General features: G+C 43.1%; 1 protein-coding gene and 1 long non-coding RNA gene across 6 annotated transcripts in view; both read left to right on the forward strand.

Annotated features, from left to right (window-relative positions):
- SPTBN1 (spectrin beta, non-erythrocytic 1) overlaps positions 1-24,546 on the forward strand; it is a 211,565-nt gene that overhangs the window by 97,220 nt on the left and 89,799 nt on the right. The window contains exon 1 of one of the 5 annotated variants that reach the window (XM_007970631.3): positions 1,620-2,541. The exons of 3 other annotated variants lie outside the window; for them this stretch is intronic. In XM_007970631.3, the coding sequence (XP_007968822.1) occupies positions 2,433-2,541 (109 nt within the window). In that variant the 5' untranslated portion in view covers positions 1,620-2,432. Of the gene's footprint in view, positions 1-1,619; positions 2,542-24,546 lie in introns of those variants that run through there. One more of the 5 variants, XM_007970630.3, reaches the window with a different exon arrangement.
- On the forward strand, positions 2,555-24,187 carry LOC140713326 (uncharacterized). Its single transcript, XR_012095285.1, has 2 exons — positions 2,555-19,252; positions 19,875-24,187. It is a non-coding gene; the product is annotated as an uncharacterized lncRNA (long non-coding RNA).

Here is a 24,546-nt window from a genome sequence, read left to right on the forward strand (position 1 = left end):
GATTGAGTGTGGCTACACTCGTCCCAGCTCCACTGCCATCATATTATGTGCAACCTGGTTAATTAAAAAGTATTTCATGTACTACCCCATACTAGAGGGAGCTGAAAGGGAGATAATGAGTGGTGATTCCCTTTCTTCATTAAGTGGCCCAAAGATTAAAAATAAAACGTTATAATTTGGCAAAGCACTTTGTAATCTCATTTTCAGTGCCAAAGCTGGACACTTAGAGACTTACCATTTCACCAGTATACTTAGTTGTGAAGAAGGGCTTGTTAAAAAGATCTTCATTGAGACGGTTCCCAATTTAACTTCTTTTGTAGTCTTGATGTGGGGGGGGGGGATGCAAGGAGGGGTGCATTTTAAAGAATATACTCTTAGTTTTGAAAATATGATAATTTTTAGAACATTTCCACATCATCTCCTCAGTGACCCTGTGGAGGTGGGCATTAATTATTACTCAGTCTGACAGCTGAGGTTTAGAAAGAATCCAGGGTTTCTTCTAAGGTCATAGGGTAATGAAGAGGCTTGGCCAGGACTAGAAACTCAGGTCTTGGGAATCCTAGTCAAGTGCTTTTTCCAAGACCAAGTGTTTTGTAATGCCCTGCCTAGCCTCCCATCAGCATTGTGAATTGGCAGCACTTAGGGGCTTTAAAATATGTTCTACATCTTAGATGATAAGAAATGTTGTCTTCTCCTCCAGGTTGGGCCTGGCTTTCAGAAGCCAAAGGCTGACATGTGGAAGTATTAAAAACCTAGTTATGTGGCTGGAAAGAGTTGGGGGTTGTTCAGCATTGAACAGTTAGCTAGGCTCTGGGTTTGTTTTAACTCTAAGCCTGGACAGGATGCAGTTACATCAGTTACAAGTGCCCTGGGGACTGAGGTGAACCTGGGGTGGGGGCCCACCTCTTTACTGCAGATTGGAATCCCTGAGGAATGAAATTACCTTCTTCAGTGAGTATTGCTGCAGGGCTCCAAACTGGAAATGCCAAAAGTGTAATTTGTTGTGTGCCTGTTTAGGTAGTGAGGAAAAAAGCGGGGACAGGAGGGTGGAGAGAGGGGGGAGAACTAGAGTCAAATGATTTTCCAAGAATACATTTTGATTATTCTCTTTTCTATGTAGATTTCATTTTTGGTTGAGATTGGTGGGAGAAGAAGCTGGGAAGGAGAGATTTAAATTTTTGGAGGACCACAAATTTAGAGGCCTTGTTTTACAAATCAGAGTAGGAATTTGAGGGTAGTTTCGGTTCCCTCATCTCCCCACCGGATCATAAACAACTCCAGGTCAGGGATCTCGGCCGTGTTTACCTGTGTACCTTTTTCCCACAATGCCTTGCAAATCGGTGTTCCCATAAATCTTCCTTGCGTCGAATTCCTATCATAGGCCCGTGTTATTCCAGGAAACCACCGCCTTAATATTCCCTGATGGCAGCGTAAGTCAGTCGAGATTCTTCACTGAGCCCGAACTTACACCTCCCCCGTCTGTGGGCCTGCACTGCGCCCTGAGAGTGACTTTGTCTGACTTCTTCCCGGTGGCGCGCCGGACCGCCGCCGCGTGGTTGGCGCCAGCGCACTGGGGCCGTCGCGCGCGCCCAGGTGCGTGCCGCGTTACCTCCGCAGACGCTGGAGAGTGAATGAACCGCGCGGGCCTGGGACCCTCGGGGCTCCTCGCTCTCCCGGCCGTCCGGCGGGCACGCTCGCCTTTTCAAGTGATAGTAATCGGAGACTTTTCCGTTACATGAGGCTCAACAAAAGATTGTAATTCCAGCAACTCTGTGTGGGAAGGCACCACCAAGGCTCGGACCGGCGGCGAGTCCAGGGCCCGGCCCGGAGTCGGCGGCTGCCGGGCGGCTGGGGCGACCACGGCCCGTGCAGGACCGGCAGGGGGCCGCGGATCGGCCAGGCTCCCCCGCGCCCCTCCTCGTGGTACAGCCTGCGTTTCTCCTACAATGCTGTTATGCTAATCAGGTGACATCACCGCCGAGCACACGGCGAGTGGCTCCTGATAAAATTACAAACCGGCGGCCGCCGCGGGCAGCCGGGAGGAGGTGTGCGCGCTGCGCCCGCGAGCTCCAGGGCTCGGCAACCGTGGCATGCTTAGGATTGGCCATATTTAAGAATTCTTTAGTAGAACCTGCGCCTCTTCTCTGCTTCTTCCTCCTTCTCAGTAATTTATTTCGAGCTTCCAGGCAAGGGCCACGGAAGGAGGGAAAGCACCAAGAAATTAGATGCCTGTGTGGTAACTCCTCGTCGGGCTAAGGTGGACTCTTCTGCAGCGAACTTCCTATCAGATCACCCTGCTGGACTTGCAGACCGGAATGGGGTTCGCCTAAGGATCCGAGCGCTGCGGAGGCTGCTGCGTGTTGGATGGGAGTGGGAGGGGTCTGGAGCGGGATTTCCAGGGCGCAGTCCGCCGGGGCGTTACGCTGGGCATAATGGAATTGCAGAGGACGTCTAGCATCTCCGGGCCACTGTCGCCGGCGTACACGGGGCAGGTGCCTTACAACTACAACCAGCTGGAAGGCAGATTCAAGCAGCTGCAAGGTAAGCCCCCTCCCAAAGGCCGGGCCTGTCCTGGGGCCGTGCCAACGGGGGTTCTTGGAGGCTTTATTTGTGCCATATGGTACGTGACCCTAATGAAGACGGGCGGCTTCATAGCTCGGCCCCAGACCCTGTGGTTGGCTGCGGGTACCCCATTCACGACTTAGGGAAGGCAGTTGCTCATACTTCTCTCTAGAAGAGCCACCATTTGGAGTCCCTGTCTCTCCAGCAGCCTTTCGGCTTTGGAAAGGTTGTCAGATATCTGCTGCACCCACGTTTTCTTTACTTTTAGCTAACTTTACATCCTAGTAGATCAGTACTTACAGACTTAATAGTATGCAGGTATTTGATTCCGGGTCGCCTCTGGCTCCCAGCCCCCAGCCTCTTACCTCTGGGAAGCTTTAAAGGTGTAAAGTGCACTGCTCAGACCCAGTCCTGTAGAACAATAGCAAAGGGGAGGAGGGAGTGGTCTTTTTGTTCCTAAGCCTTCGGTAAATTAGTTTTTTATTCAGAAGCTTAATTTTAATTTTTCTGATGTGTTGGGAAGACCCTTCCCATTTAGTGGGCTTTGTAATTTCTAATGAAAGCCAGTTATTGTCATTTCAGTGCTATGGGTTGGATTAGTTGGATCAATTACAGGTTTCTTGGAGTCTGTTTAAGGCTTAAATAATTGAATGAGTCCAATATTTTACTGAACATATTTTTAGGGAGAGCAGGAGCCTGTGTGTGCACCAGTGTGCTGTTTGTTTTCCCTGCGGCTCCTGCAGCCCTCAGCTGTCCCTGCCCAGCCAGCAGGCCCTGGCCAGCAGTGTCTCAGAGGTTGTACGTGAAAAAAGGTTGCTAACTGAAAACAGAACTCCTTCCGTTTGGAAGCCCTTGGAGTCAGTAGTAGGCTGGGAATGGCTCTCGCACTGTAAAAAAGTAGTATTCGAGGACTGTGTGTTTCTTATTTTAACTCTTCTCAGTGCTGCAAATGTGGTTCCTGTGAGGAGGAGGAAGGAAGGAAGCCGCTCAGCCCTAGAATGTTTTCATTGGGAAGAGGGGGGAGGATATATTTCATTCATTGGTTTATTTGTCTTGTGAAATAGTTGACAGTAATGACACTTTTCTGGAAAACAAGAGGCAGAACAGGACGTGATTTTAAACATTTGCTGGGCTGTGCCGCATTCCTCTGGCAGTTAGCTCAGAGGAAGCTCCCTTCGCTCTGGGGAACGGCTCTGTGTCTCTTCGGTTCATTTCTCTTGAACTCTTCAGCAGTCAAATTTGCTTTTTTCAAAACTTAAGCTGGGGGCGCTTGCAAGTAGTGAATAGAGAAGTTGGGATGGGGGGGCGTTCATTATCTAGGTCTGTGTGAGGGGCCTCTGGGTTTTCGGGTCGGAGAATTCACTGCGGGCTCCTCCTCTTCCCCTGGCCCGGACTCCCAGCTTCATTGTGTCATCCCGCCTAGGGGGAAAGCACCCACCCGGATCGTCAGCCGAAAACCAGCACCACTCCCCCGCCAGCCCACGCCTGGTAGTCTCAGAAAAAATGCAAAACTAGGAGAAAATAGAAGAAGGTATGAGGGAGGAGCGCACCCCTAGGCCCACCCATAACAAAAGGCTGTTACTCTGAAAGGGCTGAGGAAGGTTGTAAAACTGCTCCCGGAGAAGGGTGGAGCCTACACACAGGAAATCTTAACTGTCCTCTCTGGACCACGTAAAGTTTACATTTAAAAAAATCGCCATGTGCCCCTGATATTTTATCTCATACGCTTTTTCTCAGGGAAATCCCTTTGAAAGAGGTAAACTTCGTGTTTTGTGTGGTAGCTTTAAAATTAATTTTTTTTAGTGTGACCCTTGTCTCCTAATTTAGCTCCAGTAACTTTCTTATTTTTAAATATTGTGGTTTAGGAGTTGCACAAGTTTAGTGTTGGTATTTCTGTAACAGAAAACCACCCATGCTGAGGAATTGAGAAAGGGTGAATTAACTTTCAAGTATGGTGGACCTCAGGAGAATTACACATTTGTCAGCATCCTTCAGAACACATGGACTGATTGCATTTTAAACAACCCTAGGAGAATTTTGATAAAACACACACACACACACACAAAACCTTTCTTTAATTCCCATTCCTGGTTTTGTATTTTGTTTCGTATTTGTAGTTCAGATTATCACATATTTTTGATAACATATAATTTCTATCCGCTGATTTAATTTTGTACATTCCTGCAAGGGTGCCTTTTTTACTCTTCTCCGTATAATCTTTCCTAGCACATAATCTCTAAATATTGGCAAAATGCTCCTCTGAAACTGTATTGGGTTTTTTGTTTTTGTTTTAAGAGACAGTGTCTCCCTCTGTTAGTGCAGTGGCAGAATCACGACTCACCGCAGCCTTGAAGTCCTGGCTCAAGCCGTCCTCCCGCCTCAGCCTCCCAAGTAGCTGGGACTATACCATTTCTGACTAATTTTTAAATTTTTTGTAGAGATAGAGTCTCATCATGTTGCTCAGGCTGGGTTGAACTCCTGGCCTCAAATGATCCTCCCGCCTTCACTTCCCAAATTGTTGGGATTACAGGTGTGAGCTACCTTGCCAGTCCTGTATTGGGTTTTCAGTGCCTCTGATGTGAATTTATTTGTGTATTGTCTGTGCCTGATAGTGCCGTGATTTTTCTGGAGTTGTTTCTGCATTTTGGCTGGTTTCAAGTTACTTTCCACACTGGGTCCTAAAAATTTCAGGAGGTGTACCATAGAATGAGATTTGGAGTTCTAGCTAAGGAGAATATGATATTAAAATGAGTCTGGTCTATTTAGGTAAAATAGTTTGTAGAGATTTATAGTTTATAAATTTATAGAGATATAAATGTATAGTTTAAAATAAATATATAGTTATATATTTATATGTAAATATAAATAGTTGCATATAGTTTAAAATAAAAAGGATGGTCATAAATTTATATTTATAGAGATTTATAGTTTGTAGAGATTTATGGGTCAGTAAATAAGTGTGTTAAAAAAAAAAAACTCATTGAGATACGAGAGCGATGGCTTTATCACACGAAGGCTCCTGGCATAAGAAGACAAGCCCTTCAGCCTCTCATGGCTTTAGCATTCACCACCAACACACACACACACACCCTTCCTCTTTCTCTTTTTCAGATTTTCACCTGCAAAATTAAGTTATCACATTCCTCAGAATCAATTCATGTATTGTATAAAGTTGTATTTTTTCTCTATTAAATAAAAGAGGAATGTTGAAATACAACAAAACCCAGCCTCGCATATTTAGAGAACTGTGTAATAACAGAGGTGCAGGTTCATGATAACCATCTCTCCACTTGACATCAGGCAGCTTAACTCCTCATGAGAGAACACTCATCATGCAACTTTCCCCCTCAGAAACAGTTGCTTGTGCCCATTGTGTAAATGAAATTCTAGACTCTAGCTTGGCCTTCAAAGATTCTCCCTAAAATGACTCCACTCCACTTCTTACTCTAACATATTCCAATCAAACCTAGTAGGCAGGCCTACAGCTCTTTATAAAACCCATCCCTGGGTTTCACGCTTATCTTCTACGTTTTGCCTCAAATGCCCTACTCTTCCATTTCATCAATAGAAATGCTTACCTTATTTTTTTTATTTTTTTGTAGACACAGGGTTTCACCGTGTTGCCCAAACTGGTCTGGAACTCATGAGCTAAAGTGATTGGTCTGCCCTGGCCTCCCAAAATGCTGGGATCACAGGTGTGAGCCACTGCACCTGGCCTAGAAATGCTTACCTTTTTTTTTTTTTTTTTTTTTTTTTTGAGACAGAGTCTCGCTCTTTCGCCCAGGCTGGAGTGCAGTAGCACGATCTCGGCTCAGTGCAAGCTCTGCCTCCCAGTTTCAAACCATTCTCCTGCCTCAGCCTCCCAAGTAGCTGGAACCACAGGCACCCGCCACCACGCCCGGCTAATTTTTTGTATTTGTAGTAGAGACGGGGTTTCACCATGTTAGCTAGGATGGTCTCGATCTTCTGACCTCGTGATCTGCCCGTCTTGGCCTCCCAAAGCGCTGGGATTACAGGCATGAGCCACCGCGCCCGGCCGAAATGCTTACCATTTTTGAAGACTATACCTGCATTCGAATCATTCCATAAAGTTTCTTCTTTCTTGTTACAGTTAGTGGGGAAAAAAGATTTTGTTGAGTGCTTACCATGTACCAGTAAGAGCTTTCTATATGATATTTTGTTTGGTCTTTATAACATACCTGTGAAGATTTAGAGGTGAGAAGATAGAGGCAAATAACTTGTCCAAGGTCATAGACATTGTTGAGTTTAGGCTGCACACTGTTGTTCTGTAACTTTCTCCCTTCAGACTTCTAGATGTTCATATTCATATATATTTTTTTCTTTTAAATGAAAGAGTGACAATATGAAATGTCCACCCTAACCTGGTTCCCTCTCCTGCCTACCTGCCCCCTGGAGGACTGATTCTATTGGCTCTGGCTGTGAGGTTGTAATGAAGACAAGATCTGGTTAAAAAAGCATCAAAATGAACTTTTTCTGCCTGCTTTGCAGCCAGACCCTGACATTCGGCATCTAATCTTTCTGGAGAAGGTGTATTCTCTTAACTATTCTGGCTCAATGCGTTTGCACCAGGAGAGGTATGAAGGGCTCTGTCTTCCTTGGGACATAGAGATTCAAGAATTTCAGGCCGTGAAATGCATTACTGCCAAGTTTATTACATATTGAGAGTTGTCTTGTTGAATTTCTTAATTTTTTAAATTTCTTAACTCTTAGAAAAAGTAAAGTGCTGATTTTGTACCTCTGAATCATGAAGAAAATTTATTCTTAAGTTTTTAGTAAATCCAGTTTGTTATGCTACTAAATGTTTGTCTTACTTTCTTAAACCGAGAGAAAGAAGATTGCTGGATTTACAACCATTTGTCATGAAGAAAATTCGCTTTTAAGTTCTTAAATTCAAAGTAATACCCTTCAAGTATTTCCCATTGTGACACTGAAAAGAATTAATGACATATGGTTATTTGTGGGGAGGGGGAATAAGAGGAGACCGGATTTATATAAGAACATTTTGGGGTCTGATGAAAGCATAAAAGATTGGCTTTTTGGTCTGGATACCTGCCAATACTGTAGTTTTTATAAACCCAGACAACTTGGTTGGATGTCCTCCCCCAAAAGAAATAAAAATTCCTTTTACCAGTTTACCAGACTGTCAGCTCAAAATTTAAGTTTCCTATAGTTTTGTGAATTACAATCCCTTTTGAATGGTGTAGTAATAATTGTTAATGACTATAGCACTTAACTTTGATATAGATCATCTTGTTTAATTAATTAAATGAGATTATTCACAGTACATAGTATGGAATCTAGTACTTAGTAAATTCTAAATAAATGTGTTTACTTGTAATAATAATCCTGCGAGGGTAGATATTCTTTTTTTTTTTTTTTGAGATGGATTCTCACTCTGTTGCCCAGACTGGAATGCAGTGGCGTGATCTCGACTCACTGCAACCTCCGCCTCCCGGGTTCAAGTGATTCTCCTGCCTCAGCCTCCTGAGTAGCTGGGATTACAGGCGCCTGCTACCACACCCAGCTAATTTTTGTATTTTTAGTAGAGATGGGGTTTCGCTATATTGGCCAGGCTGATCTCGAACTCCTGACCTTGTGATCTACCCGCCTCGGACTCCCAAAGTGCTGGGATTATAGGCGTGAGCCACCACGCCTGGCAAGAGTAGCTATTCTCGTACTTTTGTAGATAAAGAAATAGATCATTGGATTATTATCCATCTGCATGAGGCTAGCTTTCCAGAATTCAGGTTTTCTGACTCCAAATTTGATGCTCTTACCATAGTACCACAAAGTGTGGGTTAGTGTGGATGATGGCACCCAGATGACATGAATACATACTGCTGGCATGGAACATTAATGTGTTAAGGGAGCTGCGCAGATTTCTGGACATGGGCTGCTCTCAGTTTTTGTTGCATTAGGAATATTGACAGTCAAGGGAATACCAGTTTTTCTTAAATCTTTTAAGAACATTAAAAGTATTATTGGAGGCTAGTTATATAGAAAAGGAGGGTGATAGATAACTCCTTTTGAGGAAAAGATAGCACTTTTCTTAAGAGAGTGAGCCTAAAATCTGCCTGGCTGCTGAGAAAGCTTTCTGGATGATGGTTCCATGTCATCACCTCTCCTCACTCCTCATTCTTGGAAAAAGGGATCTGTGCATAGCCTCACTGCTGCTTCCTCTGCTTTAGTCTCTTTTCGTGGCTTCCTAAAGTGTCCCCATGCAGTTGTCCCAGTCTTCCCACAGCTGGGCCCTGAGAAGAGTGCTCCACGCAAAAATGTCTGGGATTCATCTTTTCTGGGATTTGACTCTAGTCCCAGCTCCAGCTCCTGCCACACCTCTACACACAGAAGTGATTCCTTAAACCTGCCCTGCGTTTTCGCACCCTTGACATCCTACCCTCTTGGTTTCTCCTGCTGGGAATCATTTCATGTGTCAGGATCATTCTTTGGAGGTTCAGTTTAGATGCCACTTATTCTAGGCATTCCAGGAGGGAGCGGAGGTCAGCATCCCTGCTTGGACTCCCTTCCTTTTAAGATTTGAAGTTTCAGCGCTTGATCATTCACCTGTGATTTTCCAATACTGACTTTTGTTACAGTTCCTGTCTGTCTTTCTGTTTTCCGTATATTTCATGAAGTCTGGGAGCCTAAAGACCAAAGTCTGAATAGTCTGTCTTACACATAGAAGCCACTAAATATTTGCTAAAGAGCAAAATTAATGAAGTCAGTGTTATAGACCCCCATGTTGCTGTGGTTCCCAAATTAAGATTCTCAAAATGAGGTCCCCATATCAGCTTCAGCATCATCTGGGAATTTGCTGGAAATTTAAAACCTCAAATCTCCACTTCTCCCCTACTGAATAAGAAATTCTGGGGTGAGGCCTACAAATAAATATTTCCGGCTACTCTGCCAGGTGGTTCTGGTGCATACTAAAATTTGAGAAATATTCCCTTATTGGATCATTTGTACAATCTTTGCAAAATTTTGTGGGGGTTGGAGGAGCAGACTCCTTAAGTTGCTCCCAAACAGGAGCAGGTATTATACCTGATTTCTTATAGAAGAATGAAGAATTAGGGGAAAATATGTTTTTCAGAACAAAATTGTGTGACAGTGGGAAAAACATGAGCTAGTCAGGAATGGACTCTGTGCTGCTTAAATTACAGAAGCCATTGAACATCTGTCTCAGTCACCTCTTCTACCTCAGATGACCCTCACATGGGGTCAGTTACCTGCCTCAGTTCTCCCACAGAGTTGGCTCAATAGCCACTATAGAAAGAGATGTAAGTTTAGAAAAAACAGAGATAAACATAATAGTGTGTGTAGGCTCTAAGGATAGTTCAGTAAGGCATCAAGTTTAGTTTTACTTATGTTCTTAATAAATAATCTGTTGAATTTAACCTTAAAAAGCAAAAATCCCAGCAACTTGGCATCTGTAAGGAGAGGGGGGCAGATCGATATCTAGGCTGCTTTCCTTATTTGAATAACTGCCAGGTCTACTTCAAAAGACTGTGTTGACCTTGGCCTCCCAAGGTGCTGGGATTACAGGCATAAGCACCTGGCTCCTGTAAGCACTTTTTCCAAATTTTTAATATTCTTTGCTGCATTGACCTAAAAGTTTGACAGGCCAAGCACGGTGGCTTATGCCTATAATCCCAGCCTTTGGGAGGCTGAGGCAGGTGGAACAACTGAGGTCAGGAGTTCGAGACCAGCCTGGCCAACATGGTGAAACCGCGTCTCTACTAAAAATACAAAAATTAGCTGGGCATGGTGGTACACGCCTGTAGTCCCAGCTACTCAGGAGGCTGAGGCAGGAGAATTGCTTGAACCTGGGAGGCAGAGGTTGCAGTGAGCCAAGATTGTGCCAGTGAACCCTAGCATGGGCGTCAGAGCGAGACTCCGTCTCAAAAAAAAAAAAAAAAAAAGTTTGATGGTTGTTAAATCATTTTGTTGTTGCAGAGAACCTGCCATTTAAAATGGCAATTATTGGCACTAACTTAGACTACTTTAAAAGCAGTAAGGATCCTAGGAAATAAAATATTAAAATAAAACTTTAAAAAATACAAGACTTGCTTTTTTTGTGTATTCTTCTTATTAACAAATATTGATTACCTGCTTTTCAGTGAGCAGCTGTCATCTGGTTAAAAAGTATGGGTGTGTTTCAGCTGTGCTGGAAATGCTGGCTAAGCCAACTGATTAATAGAAGCAAGTGGAGAAATAAACTTGATCTAGGTAAGAGGTGAGGAACTGAGGTAGGGGAATCTATGCAGGTTCAGGATTACTGGAGCTTAAAGTACAGCGTAAGAATGGGGTGGTAGGAAGGATTCTAGAAGGATAATAAAGGATGCAAGGCCCTGTTAGGTTAAGGAGTTTGGACAAGGCAGTGGGAAGCTACTGGAGGATTTTTATTTATTTTGATTTATTTTTATTTTTTGGAGACAGGGTCTCTGTCATACAGGCTGGAGTGCAGTGGCACAATCTTGGCTCACTGCAACCCTCCACCTCTTGGGGTCATGCCATCCTTCCACCTCAGCCTCCCAAGTAGCTGGGACTACAGGCATGAGCCACCATGCCCAGCTATACTGGAGGATTTTAAATAGGAGAGGATTTTAAATCTGGATTTTTACTGTAATTATTTTTGTTTGTATATATTCATGGATTGCAAGTGCAATTTGCTACGTTCATGTATTGCATTGTGGTGAAGTCAAGGCCTTGAGTGTATCCATTACTGGAGCAATGTACATGATACCCACCAGGCAGCCTCTCATCCACTTTATAAATATAAATATATGTTTTTATGTTTATATATATATATTTATATATATATTTCTTAACTCTGGTCACTGAGGCATGCTTTATTCTGTATATATATGTATATATGTATAGAAAGGCTAGTCTGGCTCTTGGTATGATTGTTTTGGAGGGTGGTGGTCAAGGAAGGAGACAGAAGACCAGTGTTCTGTTTGCTGGAGTGAGAAACTTAGAAATGACATAACCTCCTTTAATTTTGAAAGTGAAATAGGGGACTTAGAACCTTGTTATTCAGTATAGATAGATGACTTGGGGTTTGTTGGAAATGCAGGATCTCAGGCAGACCTCCCCACAGACCTACTAAGTCAGAATCTCATTTTTTAAAAATCCCCAAGTGCTTTGTATGCCTGTTCAAGTTTAAGAAGCACTGCTGGCAGTGCCTGGTGGCTCACAGCTTAATCCCAGCACTTTGGGAGGCTGAGGCATGAGGATCACCTGAGGTCAGGAGTTTGAAACGAGCCTGGCCAAGATGGTGAAACCCCGTCTCTACTAAAAATGCAAATATTAGCTGGCTGTGGTAGCGCGTCTGTAATCCCAGCTACTCTGGAGGCTGAGGCACGAGAATCACTTGAACCTGGGAGGCAGAAGTTGCAGTGAGCCGAGATTGCGCCACTGTATTCCAGCCTGGGCAACAGTGAAACTCTGTCTCAAAAAAAAAAAAGCATTGCCTTGAAAGTAATAGTGTCTACCTGCCTTCTAGCTCCTATGAACAGACAAGGAAATAGTTTCATTAAATGGAGGAGGTTTTCTTTTTTGGGTGTTTTTTTTTTTTTAAATAAACTGGATTATTTTAACTAAATATAAAAATAATCTTGAGTGTAATAGTTAATTAAAGGAAGTTTAGTATTGCTGTAAGAGATTACAGGGCTTTAAAACATAGTTGACTAATTCTGAACTTTAGAAGTCTTTATAGAATTTGGCTGGGATTTTCCTGTTTGCTAATCCTGCAGTTCTAGAACTTTGTGAGGTTAAAAAAACAGTTTCTTTTCATATTTACCCATTGATATTAATGGAGAATTACAAAAAATACCCTGGGCCAGTTTCTCTAAATTATTCCACAATTTCAGCATATGTCCTGGGAAGTAGAGATTTATGAGTCCATACCTGCTTTATGACTTAAACCTTTTAAATACTTTAAAACTATGTTTTCAGAAACAAAGCAAAAATACTCTCCTTCAGCCACACTTCATCTTAGTAGAATGATCCTATATTAAATGAATGTTCCTGTTCTTGCAGTTGGTTAGACTTCAGTCTAGTTTCATGCACATCAAACTTATCTAGTGGTGCCTTCAGGTTTTAGCGCTAATAGGGGATTTGAAGTATGTGAAGTATCTGTTACATGGTAAGTGCTCATTTCCTCCGAGTTTGCAGGTGAAACTTTAAAATTACTGGTTATTGATTGGGTAGGGGAGAAAAAGCACCTGCTGAAACTTGTTGGCCGGAAGTTTTTGCCCCTGAGAAGAAGAAAGGAACAGGGTGGGGGAGATAAGGGACTTCAGTTCTTGGCTGGCAACACTCCAGAACCATCCTGATGGAAGGGATGTGGCCAGTTGAAAGCGGCAGTACTGAAGAGGGTACTGGGGGATGTTCTTTCAAAGACAGGGTTGAAGGTTATTAATGGACTAAGTTGAATTTCTAGCTCTTCCTTCCTATTACTCTAGATACTTTTTATATATTTATTATGCCACAGCAGTATTGACACCCTGAAAAGAAATAAAAGTGAAAGAATAGTTCACGTAAGATCCCACAAGTCCTACAAATTTTAGCTTTCAGTAGTTAATATATAAGCACATACCTATACACACATGTGCAGTTTCATACTATTATGTAGATCAGTTTTGTCTTGGCTTTTTATTTTTTACTTAACATCATCTTAAGCTTTTCATATGTGGTTATTTCTGTGCGTCTTACCAAATATTGGCAATTCACTTTCCAAATCAGACAATTACTTACCAATCTGAGAGCCTGCTTCTCATCTATGGGATGAAGGTCATACAAATTCTGTGTAATGAGATTGTTGTAAGAATTAGGTGAGATTCTCTGTGAAAACTGTGTTTGGCACAGTCCCTGGTACATTATAAGGGCTCGTAGGATTATTACAGATCCTAGTTAAATGGCAAAGCAGGGCCTAGCAGGATGAGCCTTAAGAACTTGAGTGCCTCAACTCCCACCCCGCCCCCCCAAACCTGTTCTGGGTGTGGTTTCCTTTAGCATGTTAGAAGAGTGTTTAGTTTGCCTGAAAATGCACCCAACTGAAACCATCCCATCCCCTCCCCCCCACCGGCCGCTTTAGAAAAATCACAAGATTCAGTCACTTGGTCCCGTTGACTTTTGATGTAGTTTGAAGGTCACAATGGTGGTTCCTCTCCCAAGTTCATAAAAGCCTCTGGAGCAGCTACTGCTGCAGCCAGAGAGCATCCAGCACTTGGTCAGAGAGCTGCCTTTGTCAGAGAGCACTCGTGTAGCCAGACTCATATTAACTGCCCCCATGGGTGTGTTGAATGCCTCTACTGTGTTTGCTGTTGTTGAAAGGCCCTTCTTAGCCTTTCTGTCTCCCCCAACCCCATTTTCAAGAGGCACAAGACCTTCAAGTAGCAAATCCAGTAATCACAGTAGCATGGAGACACAGGCTGGCCTATATTTGGTTTCACAAAGGCCTTGTGAAAGATCTGGCCTTAAAGTCCCTTTTTAATGCTGAAATTATGCAAGTGGAAAGTTAATTTGAGGATCACTGAGGCACGCTTTATTCATGAAAAATGTGAACAAAACGTAAATACAAAGTCTGCAGGCTCTGTTCTTCTCTGGTGGCAAGGAAATTACATAGGCTGTATCTTTTTTGGTTGAATCCCCCTCCCTCAACCAAGAGTACAACTGTGGTAGAATTTTGGAGTGAGAGCTATTGTTTTAAGCACCAAGTGGTTGCAGGTGTGTTTGTGCATGTTGCCTGAAATCCTTTACAAGCCATAGACTTGATTTTGTTGGAATTGACGTGCCAATGGTGGTTACAACTAAGATTGTAGAAGACCAAACATTCTGTTGGAATGTGACCTTAGCATTTTGAATTATGTTTTTAAGTAACAGAAATTTCGAAGGTCTATTTTATTTTTATCTTTATTTTTTGAAGGTCTCTTTTAAAGTTTGCAGTGTCTTTGAAAGTCTATTAGTCTGTTGAACTCTTAAATCCCAGTGAGTTCCTATAGATTGCTAGCTTGAGGGTATAGTATTTGAGATGTGAATACAGTCTAGTGCAAAGTGTGTTTCTGGTGCTTGAAAATGGTGCCCTGATTTCTATTGAGGGAGACATTTATTTCTATAAAGGTTTAAACGACTTGCTGTAAAATTCAGTCTTGCAATGACAGAGAGATTACATGCTATCTGCAAACAACTGCCAACCAGATGAAATCCCGGCTGTGCGAAGTCTGCGGTGAAGAATGGTGGGGGTGGCCAGGAGAGCAGTGGAAGGGAAGTGGCTCAGAACCTTGTAGTGGTGGTTTGGCGTGCCTGTCAAGGGCTGTCAGACATTTTCTCTCTCATTTCAGAAACAAGGGTGGTGGGAAGCACATGGGCTGTGGATTTGCATAAACCAACAGTCAAATCCTAGCTCTACCAGTGACTTCACTGAGCCTAGTTTTCTTCTTGGGAAAAGAATAGCCCTTGGGGTAGTTGTGAAGCCTAATTAGGTATGTTATAATTGTATTAAGAGGATGACCAGTTCATCGTTTGCCAGGGAGTTCTCTGGTTTTAGCGCCGAACATTCCACATCCAGGGAATCTTCCTCAGGGTGGTGGGTCACCCCAGTTATATATGAAGATACCTATTACTGTTCCCTAATTGTGTGTCTACACACACACACACACACACACACACACACACACACACACACACACAAATACATATATAAAGGGCTTCTGGAAACTGGCTGCCTATTACTGTGTACCTGATACTCAGTGGGTATTTGTGAACTCCCAGGAGGACAGAGTGTGTGTGTGTGTGTGTGTGTGTGTGTGTGTGTGTGTATCTCTGTATTCCTTCCTAGGGATGGCATACAAATAAATGTTTCGTGAATCAAAGGATGAATGAGTAGGTAAAGTAATGTAAGCAGTAATGCATATGTTTTAAAGTGACTTAGCTGGTTTTCCTTCCAGGGGCCTCTTCTTCCCTGAGAAAAGAGCCACTTAATAAATGATGTGTTGGAAGAAAGAATACATCATGAAAATAATTTTGTCCATGATGTGGCTAAACTAAAACTTCAGGAAGGGCTTAGGCTGGGCCTATCTACTGTTTTTGATAAAATGAAATTTAATATGACCCTAGTGACAGCCTCCCCTCACCCCCTTAAAGCTCGAATTTAGGGAGCTCTCATGGTTGGACTCTCACATACTCCCTAGGACTCTGCTGGGTGCTGGGGAATTTACTAAACTTTGGTGAGGAGAAGAGGAGGGGAGAGGGAAGCCCGCGGTACTTAGAGAGACAGAAACAGTTCCCTAGAAATTAGACATCAAATTGTCTTTTTCCCCCCCTTTCTTTTGAATGAGATGGAGCAAGAATATTTGGACCAGGAAAAAGTTTTCAGGTACATTTACACTAATGTAATCAGGTTACATAGTAAAAAATGTAAAAAATGTACCCTGGGAAATTGAAATCTGTCCATTCTTTTAGGCGTGGCAGCTTATTCACATTTTTATGCTGTATGACCATAAAACGAACACAGCTTTTCTAACCGCGAGTGTCTTTGCTTACAGAGATAACAGTGTGAGTAATGCTTCGCTAGAAGCCAGGCAGTTAAATCACACTCTGAGCAAATAGAGGCTGGGCTTCAGAAACTTAGATAACACATGAATGTGCAAACTTGGTCTTTTAAACTGAAGACTACCTGAAAGAAAACTGCTTTTGGCCCATGAACTATTTTCCCAGCCCTTTGTGCCTCCCAATCCCTGCCCCCCTTTAAAAAAATATTTGTTTTTCCTCTGCACATATACATATATGATTTCAATTTTGAGATGGGATGTTATTTTTTTCGCTTGAAACACAAGGAAGCAATTTTTTAAAGTCATACTCGTTCAGCAGTGGGCTTGCCTGTAGCCAGTTTGACTAGGAGTTCTTGGCCATAGAACCATACAATGCAGTCTTTATCAGGATAGTAAATTCAGATGGGTTTTTGGAAAGGGAGAGGGCAGGAGTTGAGGGAAGGGCACTAGAGCAGTGTGACCCATGGGCCCAGGAGCAGTGTGAGTGGGAAAGGGCTCTGGAAGCTGATTGCCTTTGTTTTTGCCACAGTGTGCTGGGAATCAGAGGGGAAGGCGGGCCCGGACCCCAGCAGATACTCATCTCAGCCATTGTTGTCATTAAATGATTCTCAAATGACCTTTCTTACCTCAGTTTCCTGTGAGCTCATTGTTGTCTACAGATGTGAATTATGTCATTGATCTTTGCCCCCTCTTTGCTTATAAGGGGTAGGTGTTCTCCTCCATGTTTCTGGAAAAGGAAAGCGATGCACAGGTCTCTTAGTAAAGTGGTCCCCAGCATTTTTGGAACCAGGGACTGGTTTGTAGAAGACAGTTTTTCCACAGACAGGGTGGAGGAAATGGGGGGTGGTTTCGTGATGAAACTCTTCCACCTCAGATCATCAGGCATTAGATTCTCATTAAGGAGTGGGAACCTAGATCCTTAGCATGCACAGTTCACGACAGGGTTTGGCTCCTATGAGAATGCCGCTGCTGATCTGACGGGAGGCAGAGCTCAGGCAGTAATGCTCCCCATCTACCACTCACCTCCTGCTGTGCAGCCGGTTCCTAAAAGGCCACAGACCAGGATCATTACCGGTCTGCGACCTGGGGGCTGGGGACCCCTGACTTAGTGATTCAGCAGTTGATTTGGGATCCTCTTTTGTTCCTCCTCCCTCAGTGGGAATTCACAGTGTTGTAACTCATTTACTAAGGTTGTCTACATTAGAAACAGAACTCCTACTGGACTACCAGGAGACATGGTCATTAGAATAATTATGATTCTTAGTATGACTCAACCCCTTTTTAATATTCAGTCTTATGGAGGGCCTCTCCTGCAGCTCTTCGCTCAGGCACTAGGGCCACAGGGGTGTAATTTCTATCTCTGCCCTCAAGATGCTCACAAACAAATCGAGAGACGGGAAAACAGATCCTATTTTTCTAATAGGATTTGAATGGGTGTATTTATGGGGGGATGCTTTGTATACCTGCAAGAGAACACCTGCCCTCACTACTCCTCTGGGGTTGCTGGGATAATCCGTTACAATAATGTGCATGAACCCCCTATGGAAAATAGAAACTCATAATCAAATCTAAGAAATTTTTGTGAGGGGACACAAACGTTGGGGTTGTCTTTGTTCTCAGGTCCCCTTAACTGGTCTAATGAAGGAAGCAGACACCTTTCCAGTAACAATAGCCAACATTTATTGGACACTTATGTCCCAGACTGTGCTATTTATGACATACATTATCTAATTTCACAATCAGAAGAATGCTAGAGATAGGGTCAGGCATTATCTCTGTTTACAGATGAGGAAAGCAAGGCTTGGAGAGAATGCCATACAGTTAGTGTGGGGGAGCCGGCCTTTGCACCTGGCTGTTGACCACGCCCCAGCATTAAACCATTACTTCACACTGCTTCTCTGAGATAGTTATCTTCTTGGGAGCATTTAGGTGTGGCAGGATCTGGAGGGAGCAGTTGGACCCAAGTCTCCTAGCAGCAGCCTACACGTTTCTTGAGTCTGTTTTGAAGCAACTTCCTCAGCCCTAGCTGCCCAGAAAGCATCCTCCTCTCAGAGTGATGATTTTTATCATGTGGTTTCCTTCCTTCTGCCTTTGGAGGTCAGGTCTTCTCACCCAGGGTCAGAAAGCCCATCAGCTGCTGATAAGCTGCAGCACTTGAGTAACAGGATGCAGGCCTGTGTTTAGAATGGGTCATGCTCGTGTTGGGCACGTGGGGAATCAGTGATCCTGCGGGAGCTCGATCAGTCTGGTTTGGAATTGCAGATCACACCCTTCCACCACTTTGCTCTTGTGTCTACTGATGCCTGTGATGTAGTTAAACCACTAACTTCTTTCTCCTGCATCAAACATGACTTTTTGAAAAAGTTTGTGGGGGCTTTCCAGCGTGAACCAGGCATAAACCAGGTACCTTCACGAACATATTATTTATCCCTTCAGTCACCCTGTGTGCAAGGTGGTATCATAACTGCTTTGTAGATTGAGGAACCTGAGGACCGGAAAGATGACTTGAGGCGGCAGCCTCATTTAGCCAGCAAGTGAGAAAATGGGTGATGGTGAACTTCTGCAGCAAGAGGGGGCCGTTTTCAACATTTCTGTGAACTCAAGGTGTGTGCTTCGTCTAAATGGGGGGAGACACGTAGGAAGGCATAGTGTATACATCCATCAGCACATGGGTAGATTTTACTGAGTTTTTTTGTTTTGTTTTAAATCTGGAGCATTGTGTATTTGATCATTCTTAGAGATTCAACCAAATTCACAGGTATTAAGTGTCACACCTAACCTAGCAATACAATACACAGCTGAAAGAAACCAGTCAGGTTTTCCCAATATCAGTTTCTTTTTATTTTCTTTTGTGCAACTCCAGAGGATTCAATAATGTCAATTTCTGATAAAGCTTTTGCTATTGATGAGTAAATTCTTCCATTAAAAAGATACAGTCTGCTAATTTGTTTATCATTGATATTGCAAGAGCATAACATTGAAGGGATGAGTAATGCATCTGCATATCTTGAAGGACAAAACTGACGTCCACCCACATGTGGATACCGTATTTGGTAAAAAGCAACTAAGGTAAAATTCCCTACGGGCATGTAACTTGAGCCATAGCTTAAATTCAGGTGATACTGAACGTTGACACATCAGGATTCTTTTGTACACAGAGACGTGGATGTTGACCCACTGGTAGCTATTGCAAAGGCTCTGGATTTTGAGCTGCTGGATGAAATACCTGCAGCTGAACATCTGTTATGATGCAGTTAAGCAGTGACTCAGTGGCGTGAAGGTTCAGTTTCGACATATCAAGGACTCCTTTAAATCTGTCCACAAACCTCTCAACCAAAAGGAAAAGAGAAATATGTACAGATATTTGAGAGAGACTGGGTCCCAACATGCCTCTGCCTAGGCAGTCATGGGAACCCAGTTCTTTCTCTTGACTGAGATAGGAATTAACCTGAAGTACAAGAAACATGGTTGGATGGGTGGTTAAAGCAGGGCCCAGACTTTGGTACAGTTTAGGTTATGGCAGCAGGGCTAGGGAGAGAGGTGGATGGATGATGGTAATCCATCTGTGGATGGTCTGAACTTTCACGCCACTGAGTCACTGCTTAATTGCATCATAACAGATGTTCAGCTGCAGGTATTTCATCCAGCAGCTCAAAATCCAGAGCCTTTGCAATAGCTACCAGTGGGTCAACATCCACGTCTCTGTGTACAAAAGAATCCTGATGTGTCAACGTTCAGTATCACATGATGGTCTGTGTTTTTTTTCCTTTTGTCACTCAGATCCAGCTTTTATTTATTTATTTATTTATTTATGAGACAGAGTCTGGCTGTGTCGCCCAGGCTGGAGTGCAGTGGTGCGATCTCAGCTCACTGCAACCTCTGCCTCCTGGGTTCAAGCGTTTCTCCTGCCTCAGCCTCCCCAGTAGCTGGGATTACAGACGCTTGCCACCACGCCTGGCTAATGTTTGTATTTTAGTAGAGACAGGGTTCTACTATGTTGGCCAGGCTAGTCTTAAACTCCTGACCTCAGGTGATCCGCCCGCGTTGGCCTCCCAAAGGGCTGGGATTATAGGCATAAGCCACCGCACCCGGCCTTCTACTCTTCTTTCTGCTATTGCTTCGGCCCAATTAATAACTTAAAGCTAGAACATTGATGTCAGGTATGAGTAGGTCCAGGAAAATAGCTGTTGGCTCCGTTGCTTCAATTTTTTTTACTCTATACTTTGAAGAAGTAGTACTTTCTAGAACTTGTACTCAAAACTCAACTGACAAAACTTGGAAGGCTGTTGCTTATAATACGCTCTAGTTGATGCACCACAGCTGCCTGGCTGTGAGAATGGAGTAGCGTGTACCTCTTAATTAGCCAAGAGTAGGTGCTGTGGATGAAGGCAGGATGACTTTTTAGAACCCATTTTTAGCTCTAAGATCTCTGAGGGAGCCATCAAATCCATCCACCTGTTCAATCAGTATTCAGCCAGCAAGTGGGTGTCAAGGTGAGCAGCTTACAGTGCTGAGCACACTGGAAACACAGGTGTGTAAGGGACAGCCACGGTCTCAAATTACATTCTGAAAGGGAATACTAGGTAAGTGATCCCAAACATGCAAATAACATTCCTTGGTCCTGGGATGTGGGGGAAGCGTTTTGGAGGAATTGACATTGATTGAAACTTTTTAAGTATGACCTGGATTAGATTATGAGATGATGGGTGCTTGGGGGTAGAGGTGTGTAGAGGGAGTCATGAAACCATGGAGGATGTTGGGGAATGGCTAGAAGTCTACTTGGGACATCATGCAAGTTTATTTTCCCCTTCCATTTCATTTGTTAATGCTTATTATAAGTTGGGGGTTTTGCCTTCTTTTTGTTAGCCAACATCCAGCTAATCTTGGCATAGGTCCAGGGAATCATGTGCTGCTTAGCAGCTGATGTTAGTTAAATGATCTTGGACAAGTGACTTGCATTTCAATTCTCTTACTTGTTAGGGTTGTAGATCGTCTGATAGATTTGAAGACCCCTGCAAATAAATGCATGGCCATTTACCGTGGTCACATTCATTTTACCGAATGTGCTCCCCCAAGGCTCTTCTGGGTAGATGTCCACTGCTAAAACACTAAGCATTTTTGGCTTCTCATACTTTGGGCTCACAAAATCAGTCCTGTGGGAAATCTAACAAGCTACCAGGGAGAGGGGAAGCAAAAGAAAAGGTATATGGATTCACATGCAAAGATAGAAGGAAAGTAGGTCCCTACCTAAACTCTAGCCCTGTGTTGGTGGTGGTGGTGATAATGGTAATAGCAGCCACTTCTTGATACTCCCCTTGTGCAGGCATTGTCCTAAGTACTTCGCAGTATTGATTCATATGCTCCTCATAGCATCCTTGTGTGATGTTACTTCCATTGTGAAGATGAGGAAACTGAGGCACAAAAGAAGCTGTGCCCAAGAACACTTAACTAGTAGATGGAGCCAGGATTCCAACCCAGGCATTGCACTTTGGGACTCAATTTTTAACAATCTTGCTGTGCTGCCTCTTGAGCGTTTTTCACCTGGTGCATTTGTAGATCCCACATTAGGATTTTGTTAGTACCCTGGGCAACCTTGATTTGGTGAAGGCAATTGTTGAGAGGTAGAAATTCCTGATCCTTTTTCAGTCTTAAAGGGTTTGCTTAGACTCTCACTCTTCAGTGGTGATGGTAACAAGGGGCAACATGGTGAATGTCATGTAAAATTCAAGCCTTGCCTTATCTTGAAGGACTTTGTTCCCTTTTCTTTGATGGTACTTTGGAGATTCCAGACTATAAAAGACTGAGCTGACAGTACAGACTCTCTTGATCTGTATTTTCCGAGTATTTGAAATTATTTGTAATGTACCCATGAGAACCTGGAATAAAGGTTACTGGCCCTGAAGTAGAATCTTGGATTTAAAAGTACAGCGTTCACTGCTGCGTTGTTGAGCATTTGCTACACAGAGAATAACCTTGGAGAAATGTTCAAAGGTGGTGGCATTACCTAGGAACATGAAGTTAGACCAGAAAACCATATCTTAAGTTCAGATTCTTGGAGATTGCTGATTTTTCTTGACTTTAAATATTTTCAATTGTTTGAGCATTTGTTGGTGTTTTTAGGCTAAGTGGCCTTTTGTTCTGTGATGTCCCTCTGTGAATGAAATGGATAATCCCTGTTTACAGTTAGCTGCTGCCCCTGCTGCTGCTGCCAAGAATAAGTGAAGACTTCCAACTGCGATTTGCATTGCGTTTTCAGGCCACCTTTTGAGTTTCCCTACAGCAGATATAAAAACTGTTTCTAAGAGTTCATTCTTACTTGTTCAGCCTTACTTGTTGTATCCTAAAACCACAAACTTGATTTTGCTCACATTCATTATGCTCTGTATTTGGCATCAGTGAGGCAAGTTATTTATATTTATTGTTTATACCCTGCCCACTTCCAGAAATTTGGCCTAGGCAAATTTGACCTAGGCAAGTGTCTCCTGATGGGGGGTGGGTGTGTGTGTGAGATAGTAATTCTGATGTGTGTGTCATGCTAATTCTGCCACTTCAAGAGTCCAGAATCATAAGATTCTTATAGGATTATTGGGTTGGTGAATGCTAGATTTATTCTCTTCTTTGCCCTCTCTCTCCAGGAAAAATCTGAGTATCTTTCTTAGGAATGCCTAACACTGCTAGACTGAAAGGTGCCATGTCACTGTTATATGTCTTTTTCCCAAGAAATTTTCTTTTGAGGGTGTTATAGAGAAGCCCTCTGGTATGAATGTATTAGGTTGGTGCAAAAGTAGTTGTGGCTTTTGCAATTAAAAGTAATGACAAGACTACAATTACTTCTGCACCAACCTAATACATGTTATATATTCCCATTTTGTTCTTTGCAGAATGAAGCTTCCTAGGAGTTTCTAGCTCATGACCTCCTTTACCTTTACTTTGAGTTGCAGTGTTCTTAGCTCGTAGAAGGAGCTTTGACAGCACATAGAATAAAGTATAACAGCTTCCGTTTGACCTGAGGCACCCCTCAGGTATAAGAGTGTCACCCAGAGATAGAATACAGTGCCAGGTTATCAACTACCATTTTTTGGGACTGATTCTCTGCTCATGTGTGACCATTATTTGGGGAAATCATATAATACCACAAACCAGAAGTTTCTGAAAACACCTAAACTCCCCATCTTTCACACTCATCCATAGGGACCATGGCCCCCAGTGAGGGACAGTTCGTCTCCGTATTGGTAGCATTAGCGCACGTACTCACTATAGTTCTCTTAATACCTGAACTGTGGACGGACCAGATCCTCACTGAGCTGAAGACATTGGCATAGTAAGCGAGCCCAGCGTTGCTGTTTGGCCTTGCTTTTGAACTGGGAAGATATATTGCTGCATGGAGTTCTGAAAAGTACCTTTGTAAGTCCCGGGAACTCCTACTGACCTTTGGATTTAGGTAAAATGTAAGTCTTAGGAGAATTGATGAGAATGTAGGAACCAGTTTTAGCCAGTGCATTAAGACTAAAATGACTGTATTGTTTGTCAGGCTTTGCCAGAAAGTATAGTGAGAGAGAGAGAGAGAGAGAGAGAGAGAGAGAGAGATCCTAAAACTCTGAAAGCAAATAGCCCACAGCAGTTAACTGTATTGACTTTGGAAACAGGTTATAAACCCAGACCTCTGTGCTGTACTTGAATGGGTATTTCTTTTCTTCTTTCTAAGGGTAAAAGCTGCTGATGAGAACTGCTCTCTGGTGTTGCTAGGACAAACCTGTATGACCTTCTTTATGTAAATAATTAACGGGAATATTTTCATTTACATTAAAACCATATATGAAAGAGATTTCCAGGCTGGCTCTGACAGCCTCTGGCCCCACTGGAGAAGGAAGCCAGCACTGAAAAAATTCAAGCTTCCAGTCACATGGAACCTGAGAATATTCTCTGTGACAGCAATGGCTGTGAAGCTGTTTCTTTAAATTAAAACCCCATTTGAAGGTTAGTCTGGGGTGACTTTACTGTTACGGAAGGAGTAGATTTTGCTTCTTGATGGGTTCGTTGAGTGGTAGAGGTTAAAGGTAGAACTAACTACTAATATATGTGGAACTAAAAAGCGTCTGAAACTTGTAGCAAACCGGTAATATTTAGAGGCTTCTGCCCACTCTGGCTAGGCACCTTTATCTTGTATACCCATACCAGCTCTTCACATCCTGTTTCTTGAATACATAAAGAGCAGATTTATCCACATTATCAGGAAAACAATTCGAAGCACAGGTCTTGTGAATGGGGAAGACCACTAGCATTGCCATTAGCTACTTATTTGTGTGTGTGTTGGAGGGTGGATTCTAATCGAAGTATACTCATATTCTCACCCTTTAACAACAACAACAAAATCTCCAAAATCTTCCCTCTGGCATTGTTTATTGATAGA

The sequence above is a fragment of the Chlorocebus sabaeus genome, chromosome 14 (assembly GCF_047675955.1).
Source record: "Chlorocebus sabaeus isolate Y175 chromosome 14, mChlSab1.0.hap1, whole genome shotgun sequence".
Lineage (NCBI taxonomy): Eukaryota > Metazoa > Chordata > Mammalia > Primates > Cercopithecidae > Chlorocebus > Chlorocebus sabaeus.